Here is an 18,339-nt window from a genome sequence, read left to right on the forward strand (position 1 = left end):
CCATGCACTGTCAAGCATGGGATCTTATACCTATATAGATAGGTGTGTGCTTTTCCAAATGACCAACCAACTGAATTTACCACAGGTGGACTCCAATTAAGCTGTAGGAACGTCTCAAGGATAATCAGTTGAAACAGGATTCACTTTTGTGCTTCAAATCAAATCACAGTATATGTGATTTCTTAGTTTTTTATTTTTTATTAATTTGCAAAAAATTCTAAAAAAAAAAACAACCTTTTTTAGAATTATATGTCATTATTAGGTATTGTGTGTAGAATTTTGAGGACCAATGTAAATTTATTGCATTCTGGAATAAGGCTGCCTGTAACATAATATTTGGAAAAAGTGATAGCGCTGTGAATACTTTCCAGATGCACTGTACATAATGGATATGCTTTGGTGTAAATTTTACTAGATGTTCGATTCTGGAGCCGTTTGTAGATTGCAATTGAAACAAGAAGTATGTATATTGAAGTAATGACCGCAATTTGTTTTTCCAGACACAATCGAAAACAAACTTAATATGTTGATTCACCTGTCACAACATTAGATACAATATCACAATCGCCGATCAATTACTGCATAAAAATAGTTGCTTCTAGCAGCATGTATGCCACTGCATATCACACTTCTGTGTTATTATGCACAAGCCATGATTAGATGAAAATATTACTTTGTCCTAACTCTTTTTTTGTGTTTCTCCATAGCCTGATGCAGAGGCGGAGGAACTCCTTCCCCATTGGCTGAGAGCTTTACTAAATGTCCAAATCAGTACATCCACCTCGCAGTGACATCACAACGTAGCCAGACTGCAAAATCCGGCGAAAAGAAACATCCAAAACTGCATTTAAGCTCACGCCTTAATGAATGAGCCTTATGATTTGATGCTTTGGCATCTTTTAACACGAGTATCCAACATTGTTACAACATTTATAAATCAGATAAGACTAAATTCATCATAGGTCCCCTTTAACTGTCTTTTGAAGGATGTCATAAGCATAGTTAATAAAAATACAACATTTTGAATGTCATGCAAAAAAGTTGATGCTGGCAAAAAAAATCTCTTGTGGACGACTATGAATCCTATTATCACCTGGGTACCCGCCCCTGTGGGAATGATTTGGTTTGAGAGACATAGGAAACAATTTATCACTTCTTCTCTCCAAGGGTGCAGAAATCAAGGAAGTTTAAAATGAAGGGATTATCACAGTTGAGACTTACAGACGTACCTCTAATCTTTGCACCATTTCCCGGATGTCTTCTCCGCAGTTGTCGTGGGCAGACAACATGACACATTCCCCGCGCTCATAAAATATTTTTATGCTCATAATTCCTGAGGTCCATCCGATGACATCTCGACAAGAGCAGTTGAACACCACATTTTTGGATTCCTCCTCAATGAGCACGATGAACTCGTTGGATATGCCGAGCAGGCAGTCCACATCCATCGACTGACCAAAGTCCCGGACCCGAACACTCCAAGTGATGGCTCCCACACTGAACGCATGTGCATCCTTTCTGGGTTTCACTTTCTCCTTCTTCTTGGCTCCGAGGGTGATGAAGCTGAACTTGACTGCAGAGTCAATAGTAGCAGTGCTAACAAAGTTTTCTGCCAGGTCCTTTAGGTACTCCTGACGTGTACGGGTCGCCATTGCTCGGAACTTCTCTGACTTATGTGCTGCATTTTCTCCATTTATGACTTTGGCAAGTAGGAAGTCCCGAAAAACTGCAGACTTTGGAAATGTCACAGACTTTGGAATCGGGGGCCCGAATGGAGGCACGTCTTTTGATCTGGACACAGCCACACTAGAAAACAATATTGATCCAACTGAATTGCATATTAGGGAAAAAGTGAAGCTCATTTTAATCATGCACTCCTAAACAAATGCTAAGTTTTCATGTCTCGACTCCAGAAACACTCAGGAAGAGATTTGTAAATAATTTTCAGGTGTCATGATAATAACTGTATCATTACTGAGAAGATCTAAAAACTGTTGTCGCTCTTCTACTGTCAAGTACTTTGCAAGTATGGCAAAAAACATTGGGCCCCATTCAGCAATAAGTTCCTAACTTTTCCTCTTATCTTTCTTTCTAAGTGATTTCCTAAGAGGAGTCTTTTTAAATTCATGACGTGTTCTTAAACGGCCAAATTGTTCGCACCTGCTGTTCTTAAGTTGCTGAATGCCAAATGGTTAGCGCGTGCATGTCTATCATAAATTGCATATAAACACACTCTTATTTCCCCAATATGCATATGTAAACATTGGTGAATACAAAAATCTCCTTAAAAACTTCATAAGTGGGCCTAAGAACAAAATTTGTTTTTAAGAACGGTTGGTGAATGGGGCCCATTGAAAGCATGATGGCCTTTATGCCAACCAAAAAAAGAACACACCTATACTTCGTCTTAAGAATATTCATTCATCTCATATTCCAATGCCACAAATTGTCATTGATGTTTTCAAAAATATTATGTAATATCAGATAACAAATAATATAACAATCAGATAACATTTCATATACAACAATATTTTCAAATACACGCTTGTTTTATTTACCTGTAGCAGACATTTTCAGTGCAGGGGTTGTGGACTTTGACAATGACAAACACATGCTGGAAATGAGAGCGGATGTTCTTTGGAGTAAAAGGAAGGGCCCCGGGCTCCTGGAACACGATGGTGACAATATCATTGCCAATGTGCCGCTTCCTCAATAACTGAAAACAAGACAGGGGTACAACTTAAAGACAAGGAAAAATTACATTTTGTATATATATACGTATATAGTCAATGTTTCTGTGGTTTATCCGTTACACAATGCTCAATATCTCTGAAGAGCAGGGAAACCTGCGAAACAGGCTTGTAGGGATGAAATAGCCTCTGTGTTTTTTCCTGACCTAACGTATATATATATATATATATATATATATATATATATATATATATATATATATATATATATATATATATATATATATATACATATACATATACATATATATATATATATATATATATATATATATATATATATATAAAATATATAAAAATATATATATAATATATATAAAATATATTTAAAAAAATATATATGTATACCTACCTACCTACCTATATATAAAAAATTATAATTATTTTCTATAAAATGGGTTTTGTTTGAACTATTTTCAGGTATCTGAAGCACATTAATTGGGAAACATGTTTTTGGTACGATTTGATCTAATAAAAGAGTTGTACTTAGCTTGAATCCCAATTTTCCGTCCTAACCCTTCTTCCTTCATCTTACCCCGAGCCCTCACCCCTCGAAACAGAAGACCAAGACCTAGTGGTGGAAAATGCACCTGAAGAAATGAGATGCCACTCTTTTCTGGCTATGTTATCACCACAAGCTGTTTGGTGGCTAATGAAATTATTTTAATCCGACAGATAATAAGCTATGAAAAGTGAACATCACAGTATTTAGAAGTAACAATATCAAATCAAATCAAATCAACTCTCAATGTGTGCACAAGCTAGGTCGTCATGACGAGCAATTTTCAAATACAACATTGAAAGTGAAAGTAGATTTGCTGTCTAATAATGTATGAAATGTAGAAAATTGTTGAATGCCCCACAACAAGAGGATAGAGAAAAAGAAGACTACAGCGTTGGACTACAATGGCGGACTGGCGCAAAGCTCTTTGGGTAAAGCTCTACCATATTTGGATATATAGTGCAGGGGTTGTGGACTTTGACCAGTGACCAGAGGGGACTGCGACATACAAAGGCGCAGGACTACATTTGGCCTAATGGTGGGGTATATCAGAGGCATGAAACAGGCTGCCAGCCCATGTCAGAAACTGTGACAGCTATTTAACATTTAAAACGGCACTGAAACAGTGGTTGAAAACTAATCAGACATAAACGCACAATTAGATTATTCACTTTGGTTTGTTGTTTGTTTTATTTTTTTTGTCCATGGTCTGTGCTTATGGTATGCTTGTAATGTGTAATGCCTTGTGATTTATGTATTATTTTGTATCATGACCTGTTGAATGTTTACTGTATTAACCTGCCTTAGGACAACGGATGAAAATTAGCTATTGTTCTAACTCAGGCATATTTACATTGTTGCTATATGTTGATGAATATGCATTGTTCTAATTCAAATAAATAAATAACTGCTGACGTCATCAATGAGAAAAATGTCACCAATTGGGTAAATTCCAAACGGCCCGTTTGGACAAACCATGAAGGAAGGCAAGATTGTTTTACAAATATCTTCACCTTGCCCCCATGGCTTGATTTCCTATTTACTGGATTTATGTAGATCCCAAATACATAAAAAAAAATGTTCCGATAGGTAAGAAAGTTTAGTTTTGCATAATAGGTACCCTTTAACATTAATCGAGAATTGGGACACCACTTACTTGACGTGCATGCGCAAAACCGAGGGCAGGTGGCTAAGACAAGGGACAAGGAAGAGAAATGGGATTCAGCCTTAGTCTACTACTATACTTATAAATAATATACAGTATAGGATACAACTTTAATCTCAGCCCAGTCGGATGTGTAGGATTTCAGGACAGAAAACATCCATCCCCAAATCTAATTTAGACAGCCTCTTTTGTTGGGTTGTCTACTAAACAAGTCTTTTCTGGGATTATGTGAATTTAGATCAAGTTTGAATAGGGATTTGAGATGGGAGTTTGACTAATCTAATTTGTCCTGCAGGAAGATTACCAAGAAGAATGAAATGAAACTAACCCACTTTGTTACCCAGAAGAAGAATGTTGTCAGTGGTCCTTAGATTTATACACTATTGATGTTAGTGCAGGTTTGTATCCACAAGCGCAAAATAGAAAATCTGTGTAAATACTCAACGAGTGAACCTTTGTGATTGCAATTTTATCATGCCAATGGTTGTCAGGCAACTACTCCAATCACTTAATTCAACTTGTTAGCGTAGACATGGAGGCACATCTAATACAGAGTCAGGTCCAGCCCCTGGGGATACATTGATTAAAATCCTACTATGAGGTACCGTTACCATGGCAATGCTCATAGTTTCAAGTGATGGGTTGTTACCGTGGCAAAATGAGCCCTAAAGGGGGACTGGCAGGAGCCTGGATTGAAGGTATAATAGGAGAATTTCCATTCTACCTAGCCAGCATGAAAGTGGTTCCCCAAACAATGTATGAACATTTGGAGGCACATCGATGATTGTGTTGTTCACTGACCTGCTGTCTGTTGTTGGGTGTGTAGGGGAGCATGGTGGATACGTGAAACATCAGCTCGTAGTCCTTGTAGGTGGTGTAGAGAGAGTGCGTGCCTGTGGAATCGGCTGGGTACACAAAACAAACAGTACAACCATTTTATTTTTTTACATTTTTCATGAATAATGATGAAGCAATCGCTATCTAAAGGTTCTGAACTCCTGTTTGCATGCTGGGGTTATTTGAACAGATCAGGTTTACCCACATATGCGGTCCTCTCCAAGGTTTCTCATAGTCATTCACATCGACGTCCCACTGGGGTGAGTTTTTCCTTGCCCTTATATGGGCTCTGTACCGAGGATGTCGTTGTGGCTTGTGCAGCCCTTTGAGACACTTGTGATTTAGGGCTATATAAATAAACATTGACCTTGGGGGCGGCGTGGCTCGGTTGGTAGAGCGGCCGTGCCAGCAACTTGAGGGTTGCAGGTTCGATTCCCGCTTCCGCCATCCTAGTCACTGCCGTTGTGTCCTTGGGCAAGACACTTTACCCACCTGCTCCCAGTGCCACCCACACTGGTTTAAATGTAACTTAGATATTGGGTTTCACTATGTAAAGTGCTTTGAGTCACTAGAGAAAAGCGCTATATAAATATAATTCACTTCACTTCACTTCACCTTTCCATCACTAGATTCCCTGTTGGTGTGACATCATCTACAGACCTGGAACACCTTTACTCACTACGGCAGTGTAGATAAAGGCATGTAAAACTTATTTTTATCACGTAATTGCATGTTTTTGTCGCCCTGGTCCATGATTACTTCAAAACTGATATGGTTAACATTATGAACAAAAAATAAATAGGAAAGAATCACAATTTCTCCTGACTTCCCTGCTCTTCCATCGACACCATCGAGTGTTTCCTCATGTTCTTTCAGCATTTCCACAATCATCTTGAGGAAATAAACATCAGAAGAGGACGCAAAATTGAATATTAGCGGCTTAACTTTTTTTTTCTCTCGTTTTTGAGCCGGTTCTGCTGACTCAGTCTTTTTCCCTTCAAATGCTGCTAATTTTCGGGATTGTATTTTGCTTGTGTCTTTTTAATTTTTTTCATCCAAATTCTGACCAAAACTCTTCTTCTTCAATGTTAGAATCGTTAAAATTGGTACAAGTAGCGTATCTAGTCGATACTACTATGATTACGTCGATATTTTTTGGCGTCACAACATCTTCTTTTGTTTTTTAAAAATTCACATTATGTTTATAAACTCAGAAAATATGTCCCTGGACACATTAGGACTTTGAATATGACCAATGTATGATCCTGTAACTACTTGTAACGCAAATATGTGGTATCATCCAAAACTAATGTAAAGTATCCAAACAACAGAAGAATAAATGATTATTACATTTGAACAAAAGTGAAGACAGAACATGTTAAAAGAGAAAGTAAGCAGATATTAACAGTAAATCAGCAAGTCGATTAATTAATTAATTTTCTACCACTTGTCCCTAATAATTTAGACAAAATAATAGAATAGAAAATGACACAATATGTTACTGCATATGTCAGCAGCTAAATTAGGAGCCTTTGTTTGCTTACTTGCTAATAAAAGACAAGTTGTCTTGTATGTTCACTATTATATTTAAGGACTAAATTGCAATAAGAAACATATGTTTAATGTACCCTAAGATTTTTTGTTAAAATAAAGCCAATAATGCCATTTTTGTGGTCCTTTTTATTTAGAAAAGCACCGAAAAGTACCAAAAAGTATCGAAATAATTTTGGTACCGGTACCAAAATATTGGTATCGGGACAACACTACGCTGAAGTGATGTTTTGACGCAAAAATACATGTTTAAAAACGCAGATGTTCACATTTTCGTGGAAAATTCGCATGCAAGCTGATGCAGGATCGCCCAAATGTGCTGAAAATTGCTACAAAAATATAACCTGTCTATTTGGAGGTGGGGGGGGGGGGGGGTGGGGGGGGCTAAGTATCAATGTTGTTAGCATTAGAGGGGACCTCACTGGCAAACTCTTCTAATGGCAGGGCAGTGTTTTCATTATTGAGACATCCTCCTGTCAAACAGTACACCTCTTCTTTGCTACACATACTCTGGTGTGCCAGACAATTACGGAGATAAAAAGTAAGGAGTTGCTCTCTCTTTTTATGTCAGTTACATTTTATTCTTGTATTTAATCTTGTTATTTTATGTGTACTTTGGAGGTTTTGTGTACTACGTGAGTGACTCAGGTTATATTTTCGGTATGAATTAGGTAGAAGTTACAAAATATACTAAAACTTGCCTTACAGCATAGTTCATAGACCGAGAGCCTCCTGTTAAGACTTAATAAAGTAGTGCACTCCATTTCCCCTTCCAGAACTCTGGTGCACAGCTTGTGCACTTTGTGTGGTTACTTACTTTTGTTATCTAGCTGCGCTCTGTACTTTGTGAAGCCTTTCAGGCGCACTCTCTGGCCTAGTAGATCCAAGAACTCCTCCAATGCTGGTCCGGCACTCTCATTATTGTACATCTCTTCTTCTGTGCTCTGGCCCGCCTTACAATAAAGCACACCCACCTTGTGCTGGAAACTTAGCTGAAAGGAGAGCACATAGAAGCACACAATCATTGAGTATCATTTCCTGTTACTGATACTGTATACAGCACACCAAAAACAGTATTTATAATGTGCATGATGCACTCAAGAGCCACAAGTACCCACTTTCTGTCACATCACAGCTATGATGGCTTTCATAACCTCTTCTAGAAAAGAGCTCAACTCATCGGTTTTTAAAGCAAAGCTACGGCATCGTAGCAACACAACCTTTAACAACCTGTATAGTTATAAGTAACACCTCGTGGTTTGGACACATAATAGAATGATCATGCTGGTTGATTTGACAAAAATCATGTGGTTAAATTGTTATTTCGTTATTGCACACATGTGTAAATGTCAACACCTCAAATTATATTACTGGAGTTTTGTTTATTATAGTGGGTATTGATACTGCCATGGTCTGGTAGGAAAAAAACATGACAGGCAGAGCCTTCTCGACCAAAATCCATCTTTAATGGCTCACTTCACCCTGCTGACCAAAACAAAGAGTCAAAGGGGAAATAATAAATGACTGCCCTGCTCTTTATTTGGCACCTGTTGCCTCGTCTTCTCTAGCTGAAGATAGCTCCTTGAACTTGACACAGGGTCAATACACCAAAGAAAAAAAGGGTGTTGTGGATGTGAAGATCAACGTTCACAGAGTGGAATTGCCTGTCTGCTCCCTTACAGGTCATCAGCGCCTGGTGTACTGCTGACACTGTTGTCATGGCGACTTCCTCTATCAGGCAATCTGCTGTGCACTAAAGTGGCAGCAGTGACAGAAGGCTATTATACCATGGCAAGCAGTGGAAATCGTACATTACTTGGGGTTCACTTAACCTTTTGCTCTTGTTAGGACTTGGCCAGTGGCAAGAACAATCGCATTGACCTCAGGTGCTCAGGTGAGAATGTGTTACACCTTTAAAAGTGCAAACACAGCACAAATGGCAAGTGCTTTGGTAAGGGTGCTACAATACAGCGTATACTATGTACTGTATTATGTAGTTCAACTCATCAAACATTAAGCAATTAAATCTGTTTCCTTCCACGGTAACAAAAAAAAAGTAAATTGTTTTATCTTATACTGACTGAAAGCAGTCTCGGTCGGGCTTGACAGCTTAAACCTAGGTTTAAGCCTAAGTCCTCCTAAGAATCAGCATCGTCTGCAGCGGACATTTGGTTTTGGTCTATTTATTTACTGACCCGTTTCAGAAAAAAATAGCCCTGTTGTGTAAAACACTGCAGGGGATTTTGTCTCACAGGAGTTCCGAATGCAGTTGTACCTCGTGTTACGAGTGCCCAAGATCACAAGTTATGTGGGATATGAGCTGTCTCTCAACTAATTGTTGCGCTTCAGGTCAGCAAAAATTCGGATAACAACCGTACCCATTGCGAGTCACTGTGGGTAAGGTCACAGTGAATCCAGTAAGATTTTGGAAATTATTCAATGTCACACTTGCTCGCATGAGCAAATATCTAGCATTAAGACCAGACCTGGTCATTCTGCGGCCCCCTTTGTGCATCCCTGTCCGGCCCGTGTGAGACCAATCATAAATTACAAAATACATTTTAAAAAGTATCTATGTCGAGTGTGCAATACAACGGTGCTGCTTTTGTTTTGAAAAGCGTTATTTGTATTACTTCCGTGTGGACGTATACGCGTGCGTGATTGTGAGTGAATGTGAACAGCGGCAATCTTAAATTACAAAATAAAGTTTAAAAAACATCTATGTCGTGCGCGCAATACAACTGTGCTGCTTTTATTTTGAAAAGTGTTATTTATGGACGTATGTCCGTGTGTAACCTGTGAGTGAAGGCGCACAGCGACAAGTGATCCACGGTTTACACCTGAGACGCTAAAAAGAGAAAAGTTGATGACGAATGGTGTGTTTTCAACAAGACATGGACTGCCAAGTATTTCTTTACAGAAATTAAAGGTAAAGCCGTGTGTTGAATGTGTGGTACACAGGTTGCTGTGTTTAAAGAATATAATTTGAATCGCCACTACACGACGAAGCACGAGGAAAAATACCGGAATCTGTCTGATGAAGCGCGCGCAAGGGAGTCTGATGCGTTGATGGTAAAACTGCAAACCCAACAAGGACTTTTTGCCAAATTTCACACCCCCAGAATGCAGCCGTCAGGACAATTTTCGTCATTTCTCACAAAATCGCCAGAAAAAGTAAGGCGTTTTCTGACGGAGAGTTTATTAAGGAGTGCTTATTGGACTCTGTTACGCCGATATGCCCGGAAATTTGGAGCTTCAGCTGAAGAACAGAACGGCCGGCTTTGACTGTTTTTCGCTGGCTTTGGATTAGAGCTGCAATGTACGTGACACCGCCCAGCTGCTCATCTTCTTACGTGGGATAACTGCAGACTTTCAAATCACAAAGGAGCTGGCAGCCATGCAGTCAATAAAAGAGACAACCACAGGTAATGACTTGTTCACAGAGGTAAAATGCGTGTTTGGACATGTTAGGACTGAAATGGGACAAGCTGGCAGGTGTGACAACAGATGGTTGTCCAAATCTGACGGGGAAAAATGTTGGACTTTTAAAGAGGATGCAGGTTAAACTTTAAATTAACCCTGTGCAGAAATTGACATTTTTGCATTGTATTATACATCAGGAAGTGTAGTGTAAGACAGTGTTAAAAATAAAACCATCAAAAGCAATCTGCTTTTGGTATAAAGTTAAGTTAGGTTAAATGAAAGTATTATTATTATTATTATCAATTATTATTATTATTATTATTTATCTTACGGTATATCAAAAATAATATTGAGCAAAATTTAATTGAAATTTTGTCGATGTAGCCCTCCAGCAGTGCTCGGGTTGCTCCTGCGGCCCCCGGTAAAAATTAATTGCCCACACCTGATTTAGACGGTTAGACATACAAAAATTAGTTTATCCAACCGTGGGTACGAAAAAAAGTGAGTGGAAAGGACAGTGTCGAGAAGAAGAAGCAGATGTTATTCATTGAATTAAAGAAAGAAACAATCAAAAAACATTATCGAGGTCTGTGTGTTGCCAACTTGGTGAAGCAGTATGATTTTAGCACCGCTACAAAAATCCACACCATACTGAAGCAGAATTAAGTCGTTAATGCCAGCCAAGGGCATTAAAATATATTCCAAACGGAGGACATTTATCCATTGAAATGCAGAGGTACTGCTGATGGGGTCTTTGACAGAGAAGCAGCTTGCGGGAGATACCGTACAAGTGCATTCCCCAAAGTAAATGTTTTACATTGTTATTACATTACATATTAAAATAGTGTTGTTGAAGTTAGTTTTTCTTATTTAAAAGCATGCATCCATCCATTTTGTACCGCTTGTACCTTTCGGTGTTGCATGTTACATGTTAAAATAGTGTTTTTTTTTTGTTCTGTTCAAGTGTGTTCATTAATCTTAAAATACTGGAACGGTAGAGCGAAGGTAGAGAAAAGCAAATTTATGGAGTTTCCCGGGTGAAATGGGATGGTTGACAGGTATGCAGTAAACCAGGTTGTTCCAAATTAGACACAAAAGCTGAAAATTAAATGTAACCAAAAAACTATAATGGAGGCTAGACGGTGACAGATGTTTGGGTTTGGTGTTTTTCCAGCTTTTAATTTTTATGCTTTACATGAAAAGCTTACTCAGAAAATTAACTTATGATGCTATCACTTGAAATCACATCTCAAAATGTGATTAAGCGCCTGATGAATTTCCCAGTCCATCTGCACACATGTGAAATACATTCACATGTAGCTTGTCTCCTTTTACATCATGGTTATTGCGGCAGCTGACAGGGCTAATGCTTTGAGGCACTTTCTCTCTTCACTCGCCAAGAAAACACACAAAATAATCTGATAGACGAAAAAAACATTAAGTAAAAGACTAACATCTGTTCCACACTAACCACTGCACACACACACAACACATCTTGAGTAGGAAAAATTAGATACGCTAAAATTATGCCAGACTGACGAAACGTAGTTTGTTTGGGTTCACTTTGTTGAGGTGTTGACAGTCCAGTTGGGTTGTGGGATAACTGCCATTTTAAACATTTATACAGGCAGGAGGACTTTAATGATTAAACCAGGAGTGTACAAAAATATGGATTCCCACACATAAAATTGGTCCTTAAAGTCCTTCAATCCTTTACTAACATCTTAGGGTTTTAAGAGAAACTATTATCACCTTAATTTAATTTAATTCACTCCTTCTGTTTACTCTTATTAAGACCGACATGGCACTCAAATTCACATTTTAAGAGGCTGGCCCCTGTCGTTTGGAAGGATGGCTTTATACTAACAAATGTAATTACACTAATAAGTAGCCATATCTCTGAAAGTCGGACAAGTGAGTGCTGCTTAATCCCTGCACGCTTCTTCCCCACCAATAGGTCGCCAGCTAATACCAGGCGGTGCCCTTATCACTAACAGAGCACTCAAACCAAGATAAAGCTGGGTGACATCTTCTGCCATTCAAGCAAAAATACCTCATCAAAAGCACACGATCAAGTTGTTAAATATAAGCTGCTTCAGCAGCCAGGTGAGATAAGTCGATAGGCATTGCAGGATACAAAGTGTGTGGGATTTACAATGATTCTATTAAAGTGAGGCATCTGTCCCTAACATATTTGTCAGCAAGTTCCTACTTTCATGCTTATCGTTTGATCAGAAAATAACAATGTAAGCACGGACCATAGATATGAAATATATTACTTTTTTTTTTGTTATGTTTTGTCCTGTTCAGCTCCTCAGGCAAATCATATTGTTGATGTAGAGGGAGAAAAGTGTGGGATACTTCTCTTGTTGCCTTATTTGTATTTAACTTTATTTGGCACAGCCGTACCAGAGCACGAGGGGATAAAAAGACGTAAAAAAGGAAGACAAAGGGGGAAATTGCGGGGACAAGAGTGGGATAAGACAGAGACAACGAGGCAAACAAAAACAACAAAAGAACAACACCAGCAAATAAGAAATGTACAAATATAATACAAGAAATGACAGCAAAGAGCCAGTTAGTGAAGTGGATAGTAATAATACAGAAATCATAATGAACATTATTGCACTAAAACTGGAACAGTAAAACATATCCATCCATCCATCCATCCATTTTCTACCGCTTATTCCCTTTGAGGTCGCGGGGGGCGCTGGAGCCTATTTTAGCTACAATCGGGCGGAAGGCGGGGTACACCCTGGACAAGTCGCCACCTCATTACAGGGCCAACACAGATAGACAGACAACATTCACACTCACATTCCATCAATTACAAAAGAAAGCAGATAAATGGAAGGGAAGAAAGTGAAGCGAAATATATTAACCTTGTAGATTGTTATAGTAAAAACAGGTAAGCTTTGTCAGTGTGCCGCGTTTTACCCGTCCCCTGGGGGTAACAAGAATAATATATGTTTGATGAAATGTGATTATATGCATGAGTGTATCTATGCGTAAGTACTTGTGTACGTACAGTATGTGTATGTATGTTTGTCCAGTGAATGTGCGTGTGGAAGTATGTGCCGTGTGTGTGTATGTACAGTATGTACTGTATTTGTGTATGTATGTGGGTGAACGCAAGTATGTATGAATGAATGTACATATGTATGTACATATATATGAATACATCTGTGTGTTTGATGTATGTGTGTTTGTATGGACAATATTCTTGTGTCCCAGTATGTGCCGGAGCCAAAGTACGGCCCCAGCCACCCAGAGAGCACAACCCAAAACAGCAGGTATGGTACCCAGGGAACAAGGGCCAACCGTGCCCCCCGGCAGGCCACTGGTAGGCCGTAGACACATACACACAGAGGATAAGGCACGAGAGAAGCAAGATGCAGCCAGCCCGCAAGCCAGTGAGAGACCACAGCCCACACGGGAAGAATGACCGGACGCCCCGCCCCGAGCGGCCCAGAGACTCCCTGCATGCCGGCCGGGAAGACCACCCTGCATAATAAGAACCGCAGAATACCATGCTACGCACCGAAGTGCCACGATAGACACGGGGACAAGACCCAGCAGGCCCCAACCAAGACGGGCATCCGGAAGGCGTATATTTATATATATAAATATATAACAATAATAAATAGATACACACACACACACACACACACACACACATAGTTGAACAAACAAATCCATTACATAAGCCGTTTGAGCAGTGATTCAGCCCTGGAACCCATCGACCACCAAGAACCAGCCGATCCATTCCTCTCCTCCCCACAGCTTTGGCTGCGCGCCTCCCCTCTCAGCGACAACCCCCGATAAGTCCGCACCCAGACAACAACACAACATCGGGCACGAAAGACGCCGCGGCAGAGTGCGAGGGCACACAACCACAACACGACAACAAGCGAAAACAAAGTCGCCAAGTCCGCCAGCCCCGACAACTACCACGTGCACGCGCCGCCACAAACCACAACACAACCAACAAGACAACAAGAAAAACACAGTCGGCAAGTCCGCCAGGCCTGACAACCACTACGTGCATGCGCCGCCACAAACCGCAACAGCGGCTAGCACCTTGCACCGGACCCAGCAGCCACGGGCGCTAGTATCACAAACAAACGGCAGCAAAAACAACAGTTGTAAAACCCCCGACAATCAGTATTACCCGATCAAATCAAAATAACCAAAAAACAGTGACCAACAACCACACGCCGAGACCAGCCAGTGCCAGACCGCCAGTCAGCCCAAACGCCAACACGCAAACAAGAGACATCAACACCACCCCCCCCACCATGAAACTCTACTCCCCAATCCAAACCCGCACAAACAGACCACCGCCCAAACAACCGAGCCACAGCACCCACAGCAAACAAGAAGGCTGCCCTTCCCCCGCACCAAGCCACCGACATAAATCTCGCAGCGCGAAGTCGGAACAGACAGACACGGACCTCGGCCAACCGGAAGCGAAATCCGCGAGACGCCACAAACCACCGGAAGTGAAACAAATGACCACCCAAATCACATCCATAGAACATAAAAAACAAATGACAAGCATGTACAAACACACAAATAAAAGCACCATGGCCCCATTAAGCCAAAACAACACCCGATGACTCCTCCGCCAAGAAAGCCTACCGTGCGGCCATTCAACCCAGTCATACAAAACAAAAACAAGACAAAAAAACACAGTTCGGCTAAAAGAACCCAACCTGTGTACAACCATCTCCTGAGTACACCAAACAACACCAAAACCCCAACGGCAACCGGGCCATCCTGAACACAACAATTCCATCCAGCCATTCCACTCACCGCCCAGGCCGTGCCTACCTGAGGGTCCCCCACTCCTTCCCCAACAGAGATAGGACCCACCCCACTGCCCTCGGCTGTGATCTCAAAAACGTTGCCGACAGACAGAGCACGCCTCACCCTCAAACCCTGAGCGAGGTCCCTGCACGAGATTGGCCGGCCACAAGACCGCGCCGCACCCACAATACCATCCCACCCAGAGTGTCTGCTATATAGTTAAAATTAGGATGTCAGCCATCACAGTCGACGTCCAGTCCCTATTGATGTGTGTGCTGTAGCGTGAGGGAGATATGTATGCGGGTGGGAACTAATGATGCAATTAAAATTGGGGGACGTCAGGGTCAAGGTGGGTCCCTACTATGTTGAGCCCCCCAAAACCCTAAGTGTCTAGCATGCAGTTAAAATTGAGGGATGGGCGAGCAGGGGACAAGTCAGGAGGATTGGAGCCCCATAGAGGCATCCTCATCACCCCGCCACGCCTCACCCCAGGCCATTCCTTCAAAGTTCTATAGGTGTGAGTTGTAAGTAGGAGGAGCGGAGGGCCCAGACACAGCCCCCAAACCCTCCCCCAGTCCATGCAGGAGGCAACCGAGATATACGGTCAGGAGGCCGACCCCAACAACCCAGGACCCCGTAGCCACCTCGAGGTAAGCAGAATCCCTTATCCAAACAAACATCACAGCCAAATGCAACGAAACAGGCCCTGTCCCCAGGCCAAACAAAATAATTGCGACCGAACAGCCATAGCCATCACCATCACTGCGACATCGCTCAATGCACCCAAAAAGCACTCATACAGACACCAAAATCCCCACATCAAGCTGCACCTCTCCCAACAGCCAAAAAGAACAACCACACAACACACTGTCCCAGCAAAGGAAACACCAAACACTGTCCCAGTCCAACAAGAGCCACACCTTCCCCAGCCGTGCATGTAAACAAGTCTATCCTTACCCAGTTATATTTGCAAACGCTTCAGAACGCACCCAAACAAATGCAAACCGGGCGAACAGCCGCTTCACACCCGGCTAACACAACACCACGCAAATCCTACCCCTGCCGAACAAAGCCCGCACCCGACCGCCCCAACCCAACTTTGTGGAGTCCAAACCGACATCCCAACGCAGAAAACTGCACAGCCATCATGCTCAACGTGAACACCACATCCAAGCTACTCACACAGCAATGCGTTCACCCAAGCCCTGACCAGGGAACGACGCCTCTCAACAAGAAAAGAAGTCAACGCATCCCGCCCACATGTCGGTACCCAAGCCAGCCAGCAAGCCAACGCCAGCCGGTCCCCACAATTCCATCAGCACAAGGCCACCAATCACGGCCCCCTGACCACTCCTACCCAACACAGCAACGCCAACCCCCGGTAGCTCCATAGCAACGACCACCACCATCGCCCATCCACAATACAAATGGCCGCAGCCGCTGAAACCAAAGCAAAATAGTGACCGATCCCGCAAACTGGAACAACGTATACACCCGGCAACCACCGAGGCCGCCAACCTCCCGACCTCAACCCCATCCACAGCCCGGCAAGTTGAGCCATCGGACATCTGTCACCCGGCCAACAAAACAACCCAAAATGTATTGCTAAATACAGTACTGTTTCATTTAAAGTACCATTTGCAGCAGGCCTATTCAACTAGCGGCCCGCCAAAGCTTTTCATTTGGCTTGCTGAATATCGCCCAAATAGGCTTGATAAAACCATATGAACTACGGTTACTCATGTATGCAGTACTCCCGCCACCCCGCAGGAAGAATGTGTCATGATTAAGCAGCAGTGGGGTGAGTAGAAGAAGACTCATTCAACCCTGAAAACAAAACAAAATAAGTTGTGTAAATCGAACTTTTAACAACGACTGGAAAACAAAGTAAGAATGTTATGCCCTGAGTAAGTGCTCAAGTCATTGCTTACTGTCAGACCTTTTAAGCGACGGACACACTGTTCCAGACAAGCAGCAACAATGGTAGACATCCACAAGTGCAAGTTTCATCACGAAACTTGGTCAAATCTTTGTAGCCACAGCTGCCCTGGGGTAGACTGACGGAAAGGAGGCTGCCAGTTTGCGCTTACGGCCCCTCCCCTTCATTCATCATTCATTCACCAGTGTGAGCGGCACCGGGGGCAAGGGTGAAGTGTCCTGCCCAATGACACAACGGCAGTGATTTGGATGTCAAGAGGCGGGGAGCGAACCTGCAACCCTCAGGTTTCTGGCACGGCCGCTCTACCGGGGCGGCGTGGCGAAGTTGGTAGAGTGGCCGTGCCAGCAATCGGAGGGTTGCTGGTTACTGGGGTTCAATCCCCACCTTCTACCATCCTAGTCAAGTCCGTTGTGTCCTTGGGCAAGACACTTCACCCTTGCTCCGGATGGGTGCTGGTTAGCGCCTTGCATGGCAGCTCCCACCATCAGTGTGTGAATTTGTGTGTGAATGGGTGAATGTGGAAATACTGTCAAAGCTACCTTGAAGGTAGAAAAGTGCTATACAAGTACAACCCATTTATCATTTATTTATTTACCCACTACGCCATACCGCCCCCATAGGGGAACTAGGTAAAACACGGCACACTGATGAACCCTAACCTATTTATACTATAACAATCTACAAGGTTAATATACAAACCCCCTTTTCCATATGAGTTGGGAAATTGTGTTAGATGTAAATATAAACAGAATACAATGATTTATTTCAATATCAATCAATCAATCAATCAATGTTTATTTATATAGCCCTAAATCACAAGTGTCTCAAAGGGCTGCACAAGCCACAACGACATCCTCGGTATAGCCCACATAAGGGCAAGGAAAAACTCACCCCAGTGGGACGTCGATGTGAATGACTATGAGAAACCTTGGAGAGGACCGCATATGTGGGTAACCCCCCCCCTCTAGGGAGACCGAATGCAATGGATGTCGAGTAAGTCTAACATAATATTGTGAGAGTCCAGTCCATAGTGGATCCAGCATAACAGTAAGAGTCCAGTCCACAGTGGGGTCAGCAGGAAACCATCCCGAGCAGAGACGGGTCAGCAGCGCAGAGATGTTCCCAACCGATATACAGGCGAGCGGTCCACCCCGGGTCCCGACCCCGGACAGCCAGCACCCCATCCATGGCCACCGGATCTGTGTGTCTCCCCTTCCACAAGGGATAGGGGGGAGCAGAGGAGAAAAGAAAAGAAACGGCAGATCAACTGGTCTAAAAAAGGGGGGCTATTCAAAGGCTAGAGTATACAAATGAGTTTTGAGATGGGACTTAAATGTTTCTACTGAGGTAGCATCTCTAACTG

At 42.2% G+C, this 18,339-nt stretch overlaps 1 protein-coding gene across 6 annotated transcripts in view; it reads right to left on the reverse strand.

Moving 5' to 3' along the window:
- sipa1l2 (signal induced proliferation associated 1 like 2) overlaps positions 1-18,339 on the reverse strand; it is a 209,766-nt gene that overhangs the window by 71,396 nt on the left and 120,031 nt on the right. For all 6 annotated transcript variants that reach the window (XM_061960890.1, XM_061960920.1, XM_061960872.1 and 3 more), the window contains 4 exons: positions 7,623-7,797; positions 5,219-5,322; positions 2,559-2,716; positions 1,230-1,806 (listed from right to left, as the gene is read on the reverse strand). In XM_061960890.1, the coding sequence (XP_061816874.1) occupies positions 1,230-1,806; positions 2,559-2,716; positions 5,219-5,322; positions 7,623-7,797 (1,014 nt within the window). The remainder of the gene's footprint in view (positions 1-1,229; positions 1,807-2,558; positions 2,717-5,218; positions 5,323-7,622; positions 7,798-18,339) is intronic.

This window comes from Nerophis lumbriciformis, linkage group LG02 (genome assembly GCF_033978685.3).
Source record: "Nerophis lumbriciformis linkage group LG02, RoL_Nlum_v2.1, whole genome shotgun sequence".
NCBI lineage: Eukaryota > Metazoa > Chordata > Actinopteri > Syngnathiformes > Syngnathidae > Nerophis > Nerophis lumbriciformis.